The 17,319-nt window shown below is 32.8% G+C and overlaps 1 protein-coding gene across 7 annotated transcripts in view; it reads left to right on the top strand.

Moving 5' to 3' along the window:
* The window catches only part of KIAA0586 (KIAA0586 ortholog), a 96,845-nt gene that overhangs the window by 31,076 nt on the left and 48,450 nt on the right, over window positions 1–17,319 (top strand). For all 7 annotated transcript variants that reach the window (XR_001145417.1, XM_012724664.1, XM_012724666.1 and 4 more), the window contains exons 19-27: window positions 347–430; window positions 4,505–4,698; window positions 5,766–5,884; window positions 7,881–8,080; window positions 11,708–11,867; window positions 12,242–12,470; window positions 12,992–13,239; window positions 14,221–14,297; window positions 16,598–16,729. Coding sequence is in view for 6 of the 7 variants with exons in the window: in XM_012724664.1 (XP_012580118.1) it covers window positions 347–430; window positions 4,505–4,698; window positions 5,766–5,884; window positions 7,881–8,080; window positions 11,708–11,867; window positions 12,242–12,470; window positions 12,992–13,239; window positions 14,221–14,297; window positions 16,598–16,729 (1,443 nt within the window). In the remaining variant the exon portion in view is untranslated. The remainder of the gene's footprint in view (window positions 1–346; window positions 431–4,504; window positions 4,699–5,765; window positions 5,885–7,880; window positions 8,081–11,707; window positions 11,868–12,241; window positions 12,471–12,991; window positions 13,240–14,220; window positions 14,298–16,597; window positions 16,730–17,319) is intronic.

The raw sequence follows: 17,319 nt of genomic DNA, 5'->3' as shown, positions 1-17,319 counted from the left end.
CTTTAACTTAGTATCTTTCTTTTTATGACTTTCAGTATATCTATACTTACATATCTACAAATACAAACAATTTTTAAATATAAACTGTGAGGGAAATCTTAATTATGTCACCTAACTTACTTGAGTCAGTTGTTAGTTGCTTATGGTGTCTTTTCACAGAAAAACTGATATTTGATTTTTTTAGCCTTCAAAATGATAATATAATGGCTTGGATTTGTTTTATAATTAAATAAATTCAGAACACAGTACTACATTTAAAAGCTATGGCCACATAGCTACAAGCTTATACTGTGGGTAGAAATATGTGCATTAGCAAAATGAAAACTTTTTGAAAATGCTTTCCTAGACTCCAGAATTTATGACATTAGAAGACGAAGAAGACATGAAGTTTCCAGGAACAAATTTTGATGAAGTAATTGATGTTATACAGGTAAGAAAGCTTAAGAACTATGACAAAATATTTTTACCAGTATTTTTCCATGTGATGACCTTTTATGATTATTTTCCTTGCTGGAATAGTTTTAGATTCACAGCAAAACTTAAGGGAAGGTACAGAAATTTCCCATAAAAACTCTACTGACACATGCATAACCTCCCCGTTACCTGTATTCCCCACCAGAGTGGTACTTTTGTTACAATAGTGAACCTACAAAGATACATCATAATCACTCAAAGAGTGATTAGAATATAATATACTTAAAATCAGACAGCCTTTTTAGATTGACTTCTTTTACTTAGCAATATACATTTAAGAATTTTCTGTATCTTTTCATGGCTTGGTAGCTCATTTCTGTTAACACTGAATAATATTACATTGTCTGCTGTACCATAATTTACTTGTCCATTCACCCACTGAAAGACATTTTGGTTTTTCCCAGGTTTTGGTAATTACAAACAAAGTTACTGTAAACATTTGTGTGCAGTTTTTGTTTGGATATATGTTTCAAGCTCCTTTCAATAAATATCAAGGAGTGTACTTACTTGATTGTATCTAAAACTATGTTCATGTTTGTCAGAAACTGCTAGATTGTCTTACATATATCATACTGCAGTCCCACCAGCAATGAATGGGAGATCCTGCTATTCCATATCCTTGTAAGCTTTTGGTGTTGTCAGTGTTCTGAGTTTTAGTAGGTGTGGTAGGTGTGTGCTGATGTATCATTATTTTAATCTGCACTTCCCATATGACATATGCCAATTTGGCATGTCTTCTTTGATGAGATGTCTTAGGCCCATTTAAAAAATTAGGTTGTTTTCTTATTATTAGGTATATTTTGGGTAGGAGTTCTTTAGCATATGTCTTTTGCAAATACTTTCTACCAGTTTGTCTACCAGTCTGTGGCTTGTCTTATCCTCTTGACATTATCTTTCACAGACAGAGCAGAAATTTTTTATTTGGATAAACTTCACCTTCTCAACTCTTTCTTGCATCATCCCTTTGGTGTTATATTTTAAAAGTCACCTTTCTTCCCATAATCATCTTAGTTTTTCCTTATGTTTCTGGGGATTTTTTAGTTTTGCATTTTACATTAGAGCTATGATCTATTTTTAGTTAATTTTTGTGAAGGGTGTGAGCTTTGTAACCAGATCTACTTTTTCCTATGTCTATCCAGTTGTTATAGCACTATTTGTTGAAAAGGCCATCTTTGCCCCCTTGTATTGCCATCCTCCTTTGTCAAAGGTCATTCAACTGAGTTTATGTGGGTTTATTTCTGGGCTCTCTATTCTTTTGCATTGATCTATTGTTTATTCTTTCACCAATATCAGTCTTACTTTTTCAGTAACTCTTAAAGCTGGATAGTAACAGTCTTCCAACTTTATTCTTCAATGTTGTATTGGCTTCTTATAGACTTCTTCCCTCTCCCTATATAAATTTTAGAATAGGTATATTGACATTCACAAAATAACTTGTTGAGATTTTTATCAAGAAGACATTAAATTCATAGAATTTTTTAGTTTTTCTTTTATAGATCTTATACATATTCTGTTAGATTTATACTTTAATCTTGGGGGTACTATTATGTGTGATATTTCTAATTTCAAGATGTACTTGTTCATTGTATAGAAATGTAATTGATTTCTGTACATTAATGTATATCCTGCAACTTTGATATTACTTTTAATTAGTTCCAGAAGTCTATTCCTTTATTTTTTCAGCTGTTTTACATAGGCAATGACATTGTCTACAAATACAGTTGTAGTTCTTTTCAATGCATGTGCCTTTTGTTTCCTTTTCTTGTATCATTGTATTTGCAGTGATTTTCCAGTACAGTGTTGAAAGACAGTGCCCTGTTCCTGACAATTGAGTGTTTTTTAATTATTTATGTTATGTTGGTGTTTGGAGAAACTTCCTTTTACTTTCAAGTTAAATGTATTTTGTGTTAAAACTATAAAGTTGGGGCTTTTGTGGGTGATGCAGCAGGTTAAAGCACAGCACTAAGAAGCTAAAGCCATTTCCTCATGAGTTTGAGCCCCACCTGCCCCAGTGACCCACATGGTACAGCAGACCTCTCCTGACCTGCCCACTACTCCCCTCAGTAGTATACTTCAATGATCTGCCTGTTCTGCTCCCCACTCTGTCTCCGGTGAATCCTCTCACTGCCCCTGCACTTCTGTCCTGTGCCCTAGTTCTGTATGCACAAATAAATAAAAATCTTTAATAAAAATTAAAAAAAGTATAAAGTTGTTTTATAGTAAACGCTATCTTCATCTACTTCAACTATCTGCGTCCATGAAATGTTATGATTATTAGCTGTTTCCCTCCTATAGCTCATCTCTTCTGCTACCCTGCTTTCTATTTCGATTCTATTTCTTTTCACTTTCCTGCTTCCTTCATTCTACTATAATTGTCTGTCTTGCATTCTAGGTTATTGACAAGGTCATCAGTTAGTTCAAAGTTAAAATAGTTGTGAGCAGTCCAGAATCCATTATGAGTTAAAGAAATGATAGAAATTGTAAAATAGAAGGAAAAAAAAAGAGGACATAAATATAAATAATGGGGGAAAATCATAGAACATAGAGACTACTAATAATGTCTAACAGACTTTAAAGAAGTCTAATTTTAAAGAAGTCATTCATATTTTTTAGATTTTCAAAACTAAGACTATTTTATCATAAAATGAAAACAGTATTCATATACAGTATGTTAGTGTTATATGTTTATATTCCTACTGCCAAATAAAGACCTTTAACAGTTATTTATTCAATGTACAGTTAACCAAAAAAAGTTTCAGAAATAGTGAAAGATTTAGAGTTCATTGAAGGTGTTCCTGTCACTTGCTGGTTGTAGGTTTTGTGTTTTATTTTTTTAAATATAGCTTATATTAACTTTATTTTAAAAAATTATACGTATTATTTTTCCCTCTGAAATTTTATTGATTTGCCATTTTACAGAACTATAGAGGTACAACTTTGTTCTTCCATGTTTGCTTTCCTAATTCACCCTCCTTTTCCCTACTCCACCTCTCTGTTAATAGTTTTCACAGAATTTAAGAATTATTCTTGTTGTTTGCCAGTTTGTTTTCTTTTTAAGTAGCTGAGTAGTAACCATTGGATATATATTCCATTTCTTTACACAGTCTTCTGTCGATGGGCATTTAGGGTGGGCCTGTGACTTTGATTATGGAGACAAATGCTGCTATAAACCTAAGAGTATGTGTAATCTTTTCATTAGTGTTTTCATATCCTTTGGGTACTTAACTAGGCCATGATACTGTTGCATCATCTGGCATTTCCATTTTATTTGTTTTGAGGAAACACTACCATTTTCCATAGAGTCTGCACCATGGGATGTATTTTTTCTATGGGAAAATAGTATTAAGTTATAATTTTTAAAGTGTCTTGACTTTTTGGGGGAGGGATACATATTGAATTATTTACAGATAAAAATTATATAGATTATATGATTTACTTCAAAATGATATGTTAAGGGGAAACTGGATAGAGGTAGTATTGATGACACAGTTTGGTCATAGCTTGATATTAAAGTGCAAATGGAATTTGTTATTTTCATATAGCAGATTTGGTGAATGAGGATTGTTTTATTTATTTTTAAATATTTATGATATTTTTCATAATAAAATGCTTAAAAGTGCTAGAAGTAACTCTTTTAGTAATGATATAAGGATAAAAAAATAATTCATAAGATGGCTTAACTGTATTTAAATGTAAATTACAGGTTTTGCAAGATAAAAGAGCTATTAGGAAGCACTAGTTTCTTTACAATATGTTAATAAACTTCTGGAGAAAAATATTAATCCTATATGTAGTAACTTTATAATTTGTTTTTTGACTCTCTAAAATGCCTATTGAGTTTTAAAAAACAAAATAATTATTCAGTGGATTTGTATGACAAATGTGTTTATTGTAAATGATGTGATACCACCTAATTAGAAATGTTGCTAATTTACTAATATGTGTTAATTCACTTCCCTGCCTATACTTCTAATTCAACAAATATTGAACACACACATGAATATAATAGTTTTATTTTTATTATTACCAGGAAGAGGAAAAATGTGATGAAATTCCAGAATACTCTGAACCAATTTTGGAGTTTAATAGAGGTGTTAAAGCTGTTTCTACAAAATATAATGGTCCCCCATTTCCACCAGTTGCTTCTGTTCTTCAGCCCACTTCTGATACTCTGGATAAAGTGATTCAGAAGAAAGAAACATTGGAAAATAATTTAATTCAGTGGTGAGTTTACAGTAGTGTTGGTGTAAACTATTGTAAAAAATGGAAAGTATTACTTTAGGGAAAATCTTCCTTATCTTCTTTTGTTTATTAAATGTTCCCTGTGCAATAGTCACTGGAAACCATTGATGTGATACTAAGGGTTTAATATATTGTTGGAGGTATTGTTTCTGTCCTTAAATATTTTTATTTAGGCTATCTAATGTGACAAAAGACTTGTCAAGTATCAGAGCCTCAGAAATGCACGTTTGTTATTCTGGTGATTCACTTATAGAAATTTGTCCTAAGGAAATAACTGTGGTTCTGTTGGTAGGTCCTAGAATACTTAGTACAAAAAGCACTTTAAGTGCTTTCCTTTTTGCTCTTTATGACTTACAAACTCTTATTTTTGCCTGTGAGAAATCGTAAGGAAGTTATGGAATAAACAGCTAAATATTAGTAGAGATATCAAGAATTGAGTTAGAAGAATATTTAATAATGTTGAAAGATGTTAATAATATACTAGTGCATAAATGAAGTAGGACGTTAATGATATAATCGGTTTACAAGACATCATTCAAAAATAAATGTGCATAGGGAAAAACACTGGAAAACATTTATCAAATTGTTAATCATGTTTACCCCTAAATCTAAGATAATGAATGAGCCTTAACAATTTTAAATGTTTTAATATATTTTGTAGTTATTCTACAATGAACCTCTGCTACTTGCTTAATAAATTTAAGCAGTCTATTAACTGCTCTAAAGAAATGTCCTTGTGTTCTTTTTCTTTCCTCTTCCCCTTCCTAAAAAAGACCTTGGAAATACATTTACTTTTTAAGAGGATAACAACCCGTAATAGTCTATATTTTCTTGGACTGGGTTTTTTTTTGGCTAGTTCTGATTTTGTGTAGTTTTATACATTACACTCAGATGAGGGAACCCAACATTTTGACCTAAACCTTATTTTGAATTTAGGACTAATAAAATTTCATTAGACTAACCTAAAATACTTTAGTTTGATTTAATGAACTCTCTAACACCTTATGTTAGTCAATCAAAATTTGGAATTCTTATCTTTGTTCCTTCAGGGTAGAACAAGAAATAATGTCAAGAATTATCTCTGGGCTCTTTCCAATCCAGCAACAGGCTGTAGCTAATGCCAGTGTTTCAGTCAGCGAGACAAGTGAACCATTGACTTCTGACATTGGTAAGTGAGCTGGAATCTTCTAGTCTTTCTGTTATTTAAAAACAAAACCTCCAGGTTTTTGTAATTTTATATTCTAGAGATAAAGTAGTCCTCAGCTTATAAGAGATACACCCTTATTTCTAATGTCACTTCTCAGTTTTCTGGAGGGAAAGTTTGTTCTTCCTCACTCCCTTACTTCAGACAAGCATTCAGACATGTACCATTTTCTGTTCTTCCGCAACCCCAAATTTCTCTATTTCCCTTTGTTTATATTTCTCTAGTTCACTTTGCTTATATTTTTATTGTAGTAGCTTTCAGATTACATGGTTATTTTACAAGGTGTCTTACTCACTAGACTATAAATTACTGTAGATTCTTTAATCTAGATCCTGTTCTTTTTGCTTTATTTTTCTTTAATGGGAAGGAACTTTATTACAATTAGTAAACAATACAGAAAAGACAAGGAATATAGTTTCTAAATCAAGCACCCAAAGTTACCCCTTCTGTTCAGCATGTGTATTTGCTTTGTATTTGCTTTGCTTTACTTGTGTCTGGTTAGGGCTTTTGTATTTTATCACAGAGATGTTCTGATTTTTTTTGCCATGCTAAGTAAATGAATATGAAAACAAAAGCTGTATCAATCAGCATATCCTGTCAAATATAAATTTGAGATTGTGGTAGTGTTCACTATGGTAACTCTCGGGTAAATTACTTGTCCCTCAGCAGGTGAGCCGAAGATACCTATACTCAATTTTTAGGGGATTCTGGATATCGCTGCCATAGTTGTACTACTTACAGAATTTTCTTTGGAGCGGTCACATCTCTGTTAAGTTCCTGTAGACCATTGTTCACATATTTGCCATATAGAACTTTAGAAATTTCAAAAAGATACCTGCACCCCATGTTTATTGCTGCTTTATTTACAATTGGAAAAACATGGAAGCAGCCCAAATGCCCAAAGGTAGATGACTGGATTAAAAAGATGTGGTACATATACACAGTGGACTATTACTCAGCAACCAAAAAAAGAAACACATATCTTTTGCAGCAACTTGGATGGAGCTGGAAAAGATCATGCTTAGTGAGATAAGCCAGAAAGAAAAAGAAAAATACCTGATGATTTCGCTCATAGCAGGAGTATAATGGACCAGACAAGAAAATAATAAGAATAATGAACAGCCATATACCAGAGACATTTTGTGGGGGTGAAGTGGGGAAATAGGATAAAAAATGAGGGTGGGGGAGGAGGGAAGTGCACTGGAGTATGGTGATGGCACATGGGTGACTCGGTGATGGGAAACCCACGGGGATTACAATTGAGATGAAAAAAAAATGTACAAAATGATGTAAAAATAAACATATTACATATATTAAAAAAAAAGAAATGCTGCCACTTAAATAAAGTCTATAAAGGAATTTTTACTGATTTTTATATACATTCATATAAGTGAACAGTTCAGCCCACTTAATAAATTATTCCTATAGCTTTTAATAACAAATACCTAAACCAATGTAATAGTTGGTGGCTTAACCTATACTATTAGTAATGGGTGTGTCTGAAAAAAAAAAAGAAGTTTTGCCTTCATAGCTCTTTATGAAGAGCTGCCTTTTCTCTAACACACCGAACCCCCAGTCATTGTATCCTCATGTTTCATTTACATCTATCACAAAGTTTTTTGTTGCTCTATTCTTGGACATGTAGATTATTTTCAGATGAGAGTGCTATGTGGCTGCAAATCCTTTTTTTCACTAAATTCAATAGTGATAGGGATGAAGCCATACAAGGAAATTTTCATCTGCACCTTTTCCTCTAATTTTTGGTTTTGTTTAGTGAGGTGGTTCATTATGTAAGTTATCACTTTTTTCATTTTCATAGTAAGCTTGTATTTTCATTTTTATTCACTCCTTCCAAGCCCTGACACACACATATATTTGCATCTTCTAAATTGTAAGTATTAAGATTTAGGTGGCATGTATGTTAAACACACACTTACTCTGAAATTCTTTCATTTTTTAGTGGAAGGAACAAGCTATGGTGCCCTCCAGCTTTTTGTTGATGCTGGGGTTCCTGTTAATTCAGACATGATCACCCATTTTGTGAATGAAGCTCTGGCTGAGACTATTGCTGTCATGCTGGGTGATGGAGAAACACAGAAGCAAGATCCTGTTAGTACAAGTGTTCCTGGGGTTGTTTCAGCAAGTAAAGTACACTGGCCGGTAGGCATGACTCTTCTTTCGTGACTTGGAATACTGGAGAATTTTTGATACATCTTTTTAAAGTATATTAAAATGGGCAGATTTTAAATTGCATTTTATATTTGTGGTGGAATTGATTTCTTGTTGTTATAATTAAAGTAGTACCCCCCCCATTTTATTTTAAAAACCTTTAAATTTATTTAAAAAGAATTGGAAGTATGATATAATGAACATCTCTGTACCCTTTACCTATGTGTGTGTATGTATGAAGTAATATGAAAGCTAGGTAGCATGATACTTTACCTCTAATCAGAATTATCTCTAAGAACAAGATACTTTTTTACCTAGCCAAAATGTATTATCATACTCCTAAAATGAATACTGGAAATCTAAAATTATATAATATAGTGTCTATATTTGAATTTCTACAATTGTTCTAAAAATATTCTTTTTTTAAAAAAGATAATTTATGCATACAAGAGCTGGGGTGTAGGACAGAGAGGTGTGTGTGTGTGAGATGAGAGGATTCACCAGAGACAGAGTGAAGTACAGAATGTATGTATTGAAATACACTGCTGAAAAAAGCAGCGGGTGAGACAGGAGAGCTCTGCCACACTGTGCCATGCGGTTCACCTCCCTGGCTGGGGTTGAACTTAGACTGCAGTGGCTGGCAGTAGCTTGATAAGCTCTTTCTTTAAACCTTGTGCCACGGGGAGGGCTTCTAAAAATATTCTTATAGCTTTTTTTTTTTAATTCACGATCTAACCTACGGTTACCCACTACTTTTGGTTACTATGTAAACTGATATATATACATATATAGATGTATATGTATATACATACATACACACATAGTATATATGTACACATATAATATATATATGTATATACATATATACTTATATACAGTTACTCCTATTATTATTATTATTATTATTTTTAAAAAGATTTATTTATTTGTGCATACAGAACTGGGGTACAGGCCAGAGGTGCAGGGCGGTGAGAGGCTTCACCAGAGACAGAGTGGAGAGCAGAACAGGAAGATGGACAAAGTTCACTGCTGAGAGGAGCAGCGGGTGGGCCAGGAGAGGTCTGCCAGCCATGTGGTCACCTCCCGGGCAGGAGTGAATTGAACTCATTCAGAAGTGGCTTTAGATTCTCTGTGCTGTGCTTTAACCCACTGCACCACCAGGGAGGGCCCTACTCTTAATATTTTAATGAAGTTCATTCTTTTACATTCTTGCTAATTTTTCGCCAGTATGGGATTTCTCCTCCCATTGTATAGGATTTCTCCTTTCATGGTCAGTGTAGCTCTCCCACTACCAAAATAAAGCACCCAGAGTCTTCAATCATTAAACTGATATTTTTAATCTTTAAAAGAAAATATATTTCAGGCAGTTTTCTTTTCAACTTTTGTTATTGTTTAATCACCCTGAATATGTTAGTTTCTAATCTATTATAGCAATATATTATTATGTTGATAATTGATATATATTCTATATTGTCAGCTCTTTAAAACTTCATAGTCACTTCTGCTTCTATAGATCAAGAAGAAATAATTACATTGATGAAATATTTAAGCTAAGTCATTTAAGGTATAAACATAAAATTGCATACTTAAATTTTGGGGAACTTGATATAATGTAATTGTGATATGGTTCATATTCAGAGACTTGGTATATAGTTGCTTTCTGTGCTTTATTAGTTCAGGTAATGCTTGTAGTGCAGGCATTGTCAAGGTGATGGTTTTCTCTGTGTCTATTAACTTTGATTTGTTTTCCAGTTGTATAACAGCATATAACTTCATGGAGGTGGTTGAGTGAGAAAATGTAGAAAATTCAATATAAATAGGCATTGTGTATAATTGCTAAGAAGCATGGACTCTGGAGTTGGGAATATGTAAATTTGAGCTCTTAAATGTTACTTTAGCTCATCTGCATAATGGATATAAAATACTTAGCATTCTAATGACCATGCCATTACCAAAAGTCTGTTTTCTGAATATTTAATATGTAAGCATCTTTTGTCACTACCATTTTGTTTCCTTTGTGCAGAATTATCATGACTTTCCTTGGCTTTTTGATCTTCCACATTTGTTTTAGGTGCCATAAAAGATTTATTGGAATTTTCATGGAATTAATCCAGTTTTGATTCTTCTAATTTGGGTAGAATTGAGTGATATTGAATATTAGCTAGTTATAGAAGATTTAATGATACACATCAGGAGATCTTAATCTAGTGCCTAGAATTTAGTATGAATACCCAGTAAATAGTTTATTGTCATGAGTACCCTTTACCAGTACTAGTAGAACACTATGAAATCCTCTCATACTAAGTTAGTAGTGTCGTATTTGAAAACAGTGTTCTTAAGCTATAGGTTTATGCAGTCAAGGAAAACATGTATATAATACATTTCTTTCATTTACAAGTCAACCTTAAGAATATGGTAATTATCATACAATACTATAGAATTTCTGATGTTTCGTGGATTTAAAAATGCATATATCAACTTGTAACTCATAACACAGAATAAAGGCTAACTAAACACCTCACTGTTTAAAGACTTTTTAGAATGAAAACAAAACAAAACAAAATGTTATATTTGAAAACTTGACAAAGGACTCTCCATTCAGCTTACACACAAAAGAGAAATACAAATGGCATGGGAACACATAAAAGATGGTCACTGTCACTGATAATAAGAAAAAAAAATAGCTAAAATTCCATTTTAACTAATCAGAATGGTAAAACTCAAAGTATGATGATCCTTGTGCTTTGGAAACTTTGGAGAAAATGGAGCTCTCATATTTTTTGATGGCATTATAAAGAAATGCAACCTATAGAGGGAGGGAAATTTAACAATATGCATTCAAAATTAAAATTCAGTTAGCCCTTTAGTGGAATAGTCCCACGTGTAGAAATTTATTCCATAGATTATTTGTCTGTCTGTCTGTATGTCTGTCTGTCTGTCTGTCTCTCTCTATATATATCTACCTATCTATCCATCTGTCTATCCATCTATCAAATTACTTAAATCCAGATTATATTTGGTAACTTAATGGGAGGGACTATGTAAGTCAGAGATGGGTAGGAAAGAACACTAATGTTCACTATCTTTAATACCTTTTGAATTTTGAGCCATTTAAATGATTGTCTGTTTAACAAAATAATGTTAAAATAATTAGTTTTTTTCTTCCCCAGGGCTTTCCATATCCATGTTGTCTCACTGCTTTTAATTTTTCTATCCTTCCATAGCTTTATACAGGCTATGTTGTTTTTTGCTGAAAAGTTGCTCTTTGTTTTCTTGTCAGCTAGTTAGAATGTTTTGTTTTCTTTTACATGGCGGAGCTATACAGTCTGTATGTGGGCTTGATCTTTACCTCTAGTGGCTTAATCATCCCCTTTATATTGGCAGAGGGAGCCTTATTTCTTTGGAGTCTACTTTGTAGGCAATGCTGTTTCAATTGCTTGAGACTTTTGCTGGGCCAGACTTGAAATTAACAGGAGTTCAAGAATTGGTATTTTTGGCTTCCATTTTCCCATCTGTTTAAATTTGGTGTAATCTCTGAATGAGCTCAATTTTGCTCAAGATTACCTTTATTTAGGTAGGTATAAGTACTGCTTATTTTGTTTTCCTTATTCATTTTAGGAAAGAATGTGTACCCCAGTGGCTACCCCAGAGCCAACTCCTCCTCCCTCCCCTTCATCTCCTTCTAAGGAGTATATATTGGTGAAAACTCCAGATTCTTCCCCCTGTGATTCAGATCATGATATAGCTGTTCCTGTGGCAGAAATACTTGCTGAAAAAGGTAGAAATCTTATTTCTATAATTTTAGTTTTAGCAACTGTTAAAGCTCTAGGTTATTTTGTAAGGTGCTTTATAGATTTATAGACACATACCTGTTACCACTAGGCTTTGGTAATTTTTTGTTGCAATAAAATGAAGGATTTGGTTGACACTTTTAAAAACATATAATCTAACAGACACTTACACTATGTTAAGTATAGGGTAGGAGGGTGAAAAAGTGGTTAACTTTTTAAAAATTAACTTTTTATATTTTGGGAATTTTCTCATTAATAATAGTTCCATTATTTGAATTCCAAAATGTTAAGAGGTTACTAAAATACTGTATCTTACTTTCTGATGACATTGTTAATGTTTATCTTTTTTTTCTTTAAAAAGTATCTGTAGGAGTTGATATGCCTGCCATCACACTTTTTAACACTCCAACAATTACCCCTGCTACTACACCTCCTCCTGCAGCAGCTATTACTCCAACTTTGTCAGAGATTTCCATTGACAAATTGAAGAAATCAAGCCCAGAGCTTCCCAAGCCATGGAGTGATGGAGACCTGCCACTGGAAGAAGAGAATCCTAACTCTCTTCACGAAGAACTTCACCCAAGGGCTATGTAAATAATAATATAGTCATTCTTTTTTATTTGTGCTATATCTTAGTTGATTTATGTGACCCATTGAAAATATCAGAAATTATTAATGAAGTTTTCTAAATCACAAGCTACTAAGTAATATTTTAGAATGAAATTTCATAAATTTTACATTTTAAAAAATCTTTCCCATATTTACCTTCAGTTTTTTAATAATATTTTTGGGGAAAAAGGTTAAAATTAAGATATCTAGTATATTGTTAATAAAATTGAAAATGACTTTTCCGCAGTGTGAATTTTAACTTATTATGATCAATAACTTATATATTGCTACACATCTCCATAGCTACATGTTACAGATGGTAGAACTTTCAAAATGGTTTATGATTAAAACATGAAAACCATTTTGGAAAAATAATTATGTAGGTCAGAACATAGAAGTATTTGCTAAAGGATATTAGTACCTTCAAAATTTTTTTTATATCAAAATGAATATAAACCTTTAGTAACACAGAAAGTTCAAAATAACGTCTGTTTCTTCTCAGTGTAATGTCTGTGGCGAAGGATGAAGAACCTGACAGCAGGGATCTCCCTAGTCAGCCTGTACTTCCAAAGCCAGTTCCCTTTACTCCACTCCCTGCTGGTGCCACAGCCCCTTCCCCCACACAGATGCCAAGTTCTGATTCATCCATTATGGAGAGTACCTTGAGCTTCACTGAAACTGAAACTTTAGATCGACCCATCTCTGAAGGAGAGATTTTGCTAAATTATGGTCAAAAACTGGCTATCAAGAGTAAGTTATCTTGTATCAATTAATTTCACTAGTTAGATTATGGTAATTCCTAAGTAATACTTATATAATTTACACATTATCCTGTTTGAATTGTTTTTACCTCCTTTTCAAGGTTTAACATCAGAGGAAAAGTAATATTACCCTTACTAGTTTGGGATATATCCCTTCAGTCTTTTCTTGTTTTCTATGCATATATGGATATATGCCTTTAATATTGGATCATACCATAACATTGTTTTGAAATGTGAACTTCTTTATCTAATAGTGTATTATGGCTATCTTTCAATATCAATACATTTAGTGCTACCTCACTTTTTAGTGCTGTGTAGTCTCTTAGACTACCTGTGGGCACTTAATCATTTTCAATGTTTCTGTGGTATATATATTGCCAATGACTATCTTTTTTATATCTTTGTGAACTTTATATAATGTTCTTAGTATACATGCCTAGAAATGGAAATGCTGAATCAAAGTATGCACCTTTAAAATATTGATACATTTTATGATGTAAAAATAAACTGTTATAAAAAATATTGATACATTTTAAAACATGCCCTTCAGAAAGACTAGTCAGTTAATATTTATAATTCTTTTTAATTTTTGATAATCTGGTTGGCGAAACAGAACTCATCTATGTTATAAAATGCATTTTTTTTAAAAAAATAAGGAGACTGAATAGCTTGTGAATTATTGTTTATGAATGTGGCCAGTGTTTTTATTGTATAAATTTTAATGTAATGTCCTACATTGTATTACAGGTAATGTCCTGTATTACATTACAGGTTTGTTGCTTGTAAGCCAAAAACCTGTAATGTAATACAGGACATGACCTGTAATACAATGTAGGACATTACATTAAAATTTATACAATAAAAATACTGGCCACATCCATAAATATAAAGCCTACATGTAATGAATTTATAGTCATATTATTTATTCAATTTATGTTGTTTCCTTTTTGTAAATTTTTACAATTTTTAGTTTTAGGAGATGGAAGACAATATCTGACAAATTTAAATGACAGCTTGTCCAGCACTCTGCATGATGCCCTAGAAATGGTAAGAATGATTAACTGAATGTTGAATTCAGACATGAAGAATGTCTTGATGAACTTAATGCCACTGATCAGGGTTTTCTCTAAAATATTTGAGTTACAGAAATAAAATTTAATAAAATATTCATGAAGGAATTAAAGTTTCTTGCACATTTCACAATGATGTATTTTACTATCATAATTTTCAGAATGAAAAATTTTTTATTAACTTCTGTGTTTCTGGTAGCTTTGAAAGAAACACAAAAACGTAATTAGATAATGAAAGTCTGGCTTATGTGAATTGTCACCTGGATTTTTTTATAAATTTATTTATTTTACATCATTCTTCATTTTGTATATTTTTCCATCTTAGTTGTAGTCCCAGTGGGTTTCCTACCACCAATTCACCAGAGTGCCATCACCATAGTCCAGTGCCCTCTTCTCATTCCAGTTTTTGTCCCATCCCCTTTATACCCCCCATACCAAGTCTCTGGTTTATAGTTGTTTGTTGTTCTCACTTTTACTTTATTACATTTGCTTCTGTCTCTCTCTTTTTCTTTTTCCCCTGACCACTTATGCTCCTGTTATGAGTGAAACCATTTGGTATTTTTTTCTTTCTTTCTGGCTTATTCCACTAAGCATGATCCCTTCCAGCTCCATCCATGTTGCTACAAAAGGCATGAGCTTATCTTTTTTGATTGATGAGTAATATTCCACTGTGTATATGTACCGCATCTTTTTAGTCCAGTCACCTATTTTTGGGCATTTGGGTTGATTCCACATCTCCCCTATTTTAAATCATGCAGCAATAAACATCAAGTAAAAGAGCTTCTGTACAGCAAGAGACACTACACAAAGCAAAGACCCCTCCCCCCCATTGATTCGGAGAAAATATTTGTGCACAATACTAATGACAAAGGACTGATCACAAAGCTAGACAATAAGCTAATTAAACTCAACAAAACAAAGTGAACAACCCCATCAAAAAATGAGCATAAGAGCTAAAAAAAGACACTAGTCCAAAGAGGAAATGTAGACAATCATCAGGCATATGAAAAAATGTTCAACATCACTTCTAAGAAGGGAAATGCAAATTAAACCACAATGAAATACCATCTCACCCCAGTGAGAGTGACACATCTTAAAACAACTAGCAACAACAAATGTTGGTGAGGATGTGGAGAAAAAGGATATGGAGAAAAAGGAACTCTACTACACTGCTGGTGGGAATGCAAACTAGTACGACTACTATGGAAAACTGGAGGTTTCTCAAACTGCTAAAAATGGAGCTTCCATATGACATAGCAATCCCACTCCTAGGTATCTACCCAAAGGACACAACAACATCAATTCAAAAGGACACCTGTACCCCCATGATTATTGCTGCACTATTTACAGTGGATATGTTGTTTTTATAAAATTTTAGGTCAGACTTAAGCTGTTTGAATTAATTCTCATATACATTTGTTATTTTTCCCTTATTTTTTTTGCGCTAAAAAATAAAACCTGAAATAGTAAGTATACTTACCCTTCCTAGTCATGATATAACCTTATGGAATAAAAAGAAAAGGCTTGTAAAAATATGTTTTATGTTTTATAGATTACATATCAATATATAGATATGACAGATATTTTCTTTTGAAAAACTTTTTAAATTTTTAAAAAAGATTTATTTATTTATGCATACAGAACTGGGGGTACAGGCCAGAGGTCCAGGGGCGGTGAGAGGACTCACCAGCGACAGAGTGGGGAGCAAAACAGGCAGATCGATGAAGTATATTGCTGAGGGGAGCAGTGGGCGGGTCAGGAGAGGTCTGCCACGCCACGTGGGTCAGCACAAAGGCAGAGGTACTCTGCACATGCCTTAACATATTACTGCATCTTTTCATTCCTGCCTACACTCCAGATCGCAGTACCACATCAGTGCTTTGCTCCCACTGCCACACTGTGGCATTGCTTTGTTAACTGCAGGAAGCATGTCAGCCAAAAACATTATGTAATGTTTGGCATAATATAATGATGACATTATATAAAACATTTATGGATCATTGAAACTAAGTCACATGGGACAGGTTAAATGGTTTTATAGCAATCACCAATTTAAATATAACTATATTATTTTATGATGTTGTTTATATCTGAGGCGAATGTAATAGGTTTTTAGTATAGTCAAATGGGAATAAGAATTAACTGAGAGTCTATAAATAGTCTGAGACAGTACCAGTGTGGCCATTTTCATGCTTTCTGCTAAATTTAATAACTATAAATTGAGAAAATTATTTGGTTGAATTTCTGTTGTATTAATTGTCTTTATATTTTATTTAGGAAGATGATCCTCCCAGTGAAGGCCAAGTGACTAGGGTGCCCAGTAAAAAATTTCCTGCAAATGCAATTCTTTGTTTTCCAGCTAAACAAAACCAGGAACCAGTTTTACAGCAAGCAGCCTATCATTCAGAGGTACTTTCTAACTTTAATGATTTTTATTATATTTAAATACAAGAAAAAATTAATAGAAATACTACTTACAGTGAACTAATACTTCAGCTTATTCAAGGGTCAGCTTTATAACTTTAGTCTGGAATCTTTGAGCTGAAAGTATTTTAGGTTACCTGTTCCCAACCCTCTTGCTTTACAATTGAAAACAAAGAAAATGATGCTTCTCTTTTTTTCAAGAATCTCATATTCATGCTTTTTTTCTGCAACCTTTTGTAGGGCATCTATTGTGTATGATATATAACCTTGAAAAAATTGATTAAAAGACCTCTCCCTTTACACAGCTAATAGTCAATGTAAGGACAAAGAGCTTAAGCAATTAATCACAGTGGGATAACTGATCAAATCACCACATTTATAAGTATATATGAGTGCAGAGGAAGAGGAGACACTCTCCTAGAAGATGGACACTTTATATAGCTATGAGATGATGTTGATGTGGAACTTTATAGACCTAGGAGGATTTTGCCAGATAACACTGTAGGGAGAGGACATTTCAGATTAGGGTGTATATATATATATATATTTTTTAAGATTTATTTATTCATACAGAA

This window comes from Condylura cristata, unplaced genomic scaffold (assembly GCF_000260355.1).
Source record: "Condylura cristata isolate star-nosed mole 26May11 unplaced genomic scaffold, ConCri1.0 scaffold00013, whole genome shotgun sequence".
NCBI lineage: Eukaryota > Metazoa > Chordata > Mammalia > Eulipotyphla > Talpidae > Condylura > Condylura cristata.
Note: the sequence above shows the minus strand (reverse complement) of the source record. Positions and strands in the feature narration are given on the sequence as shown.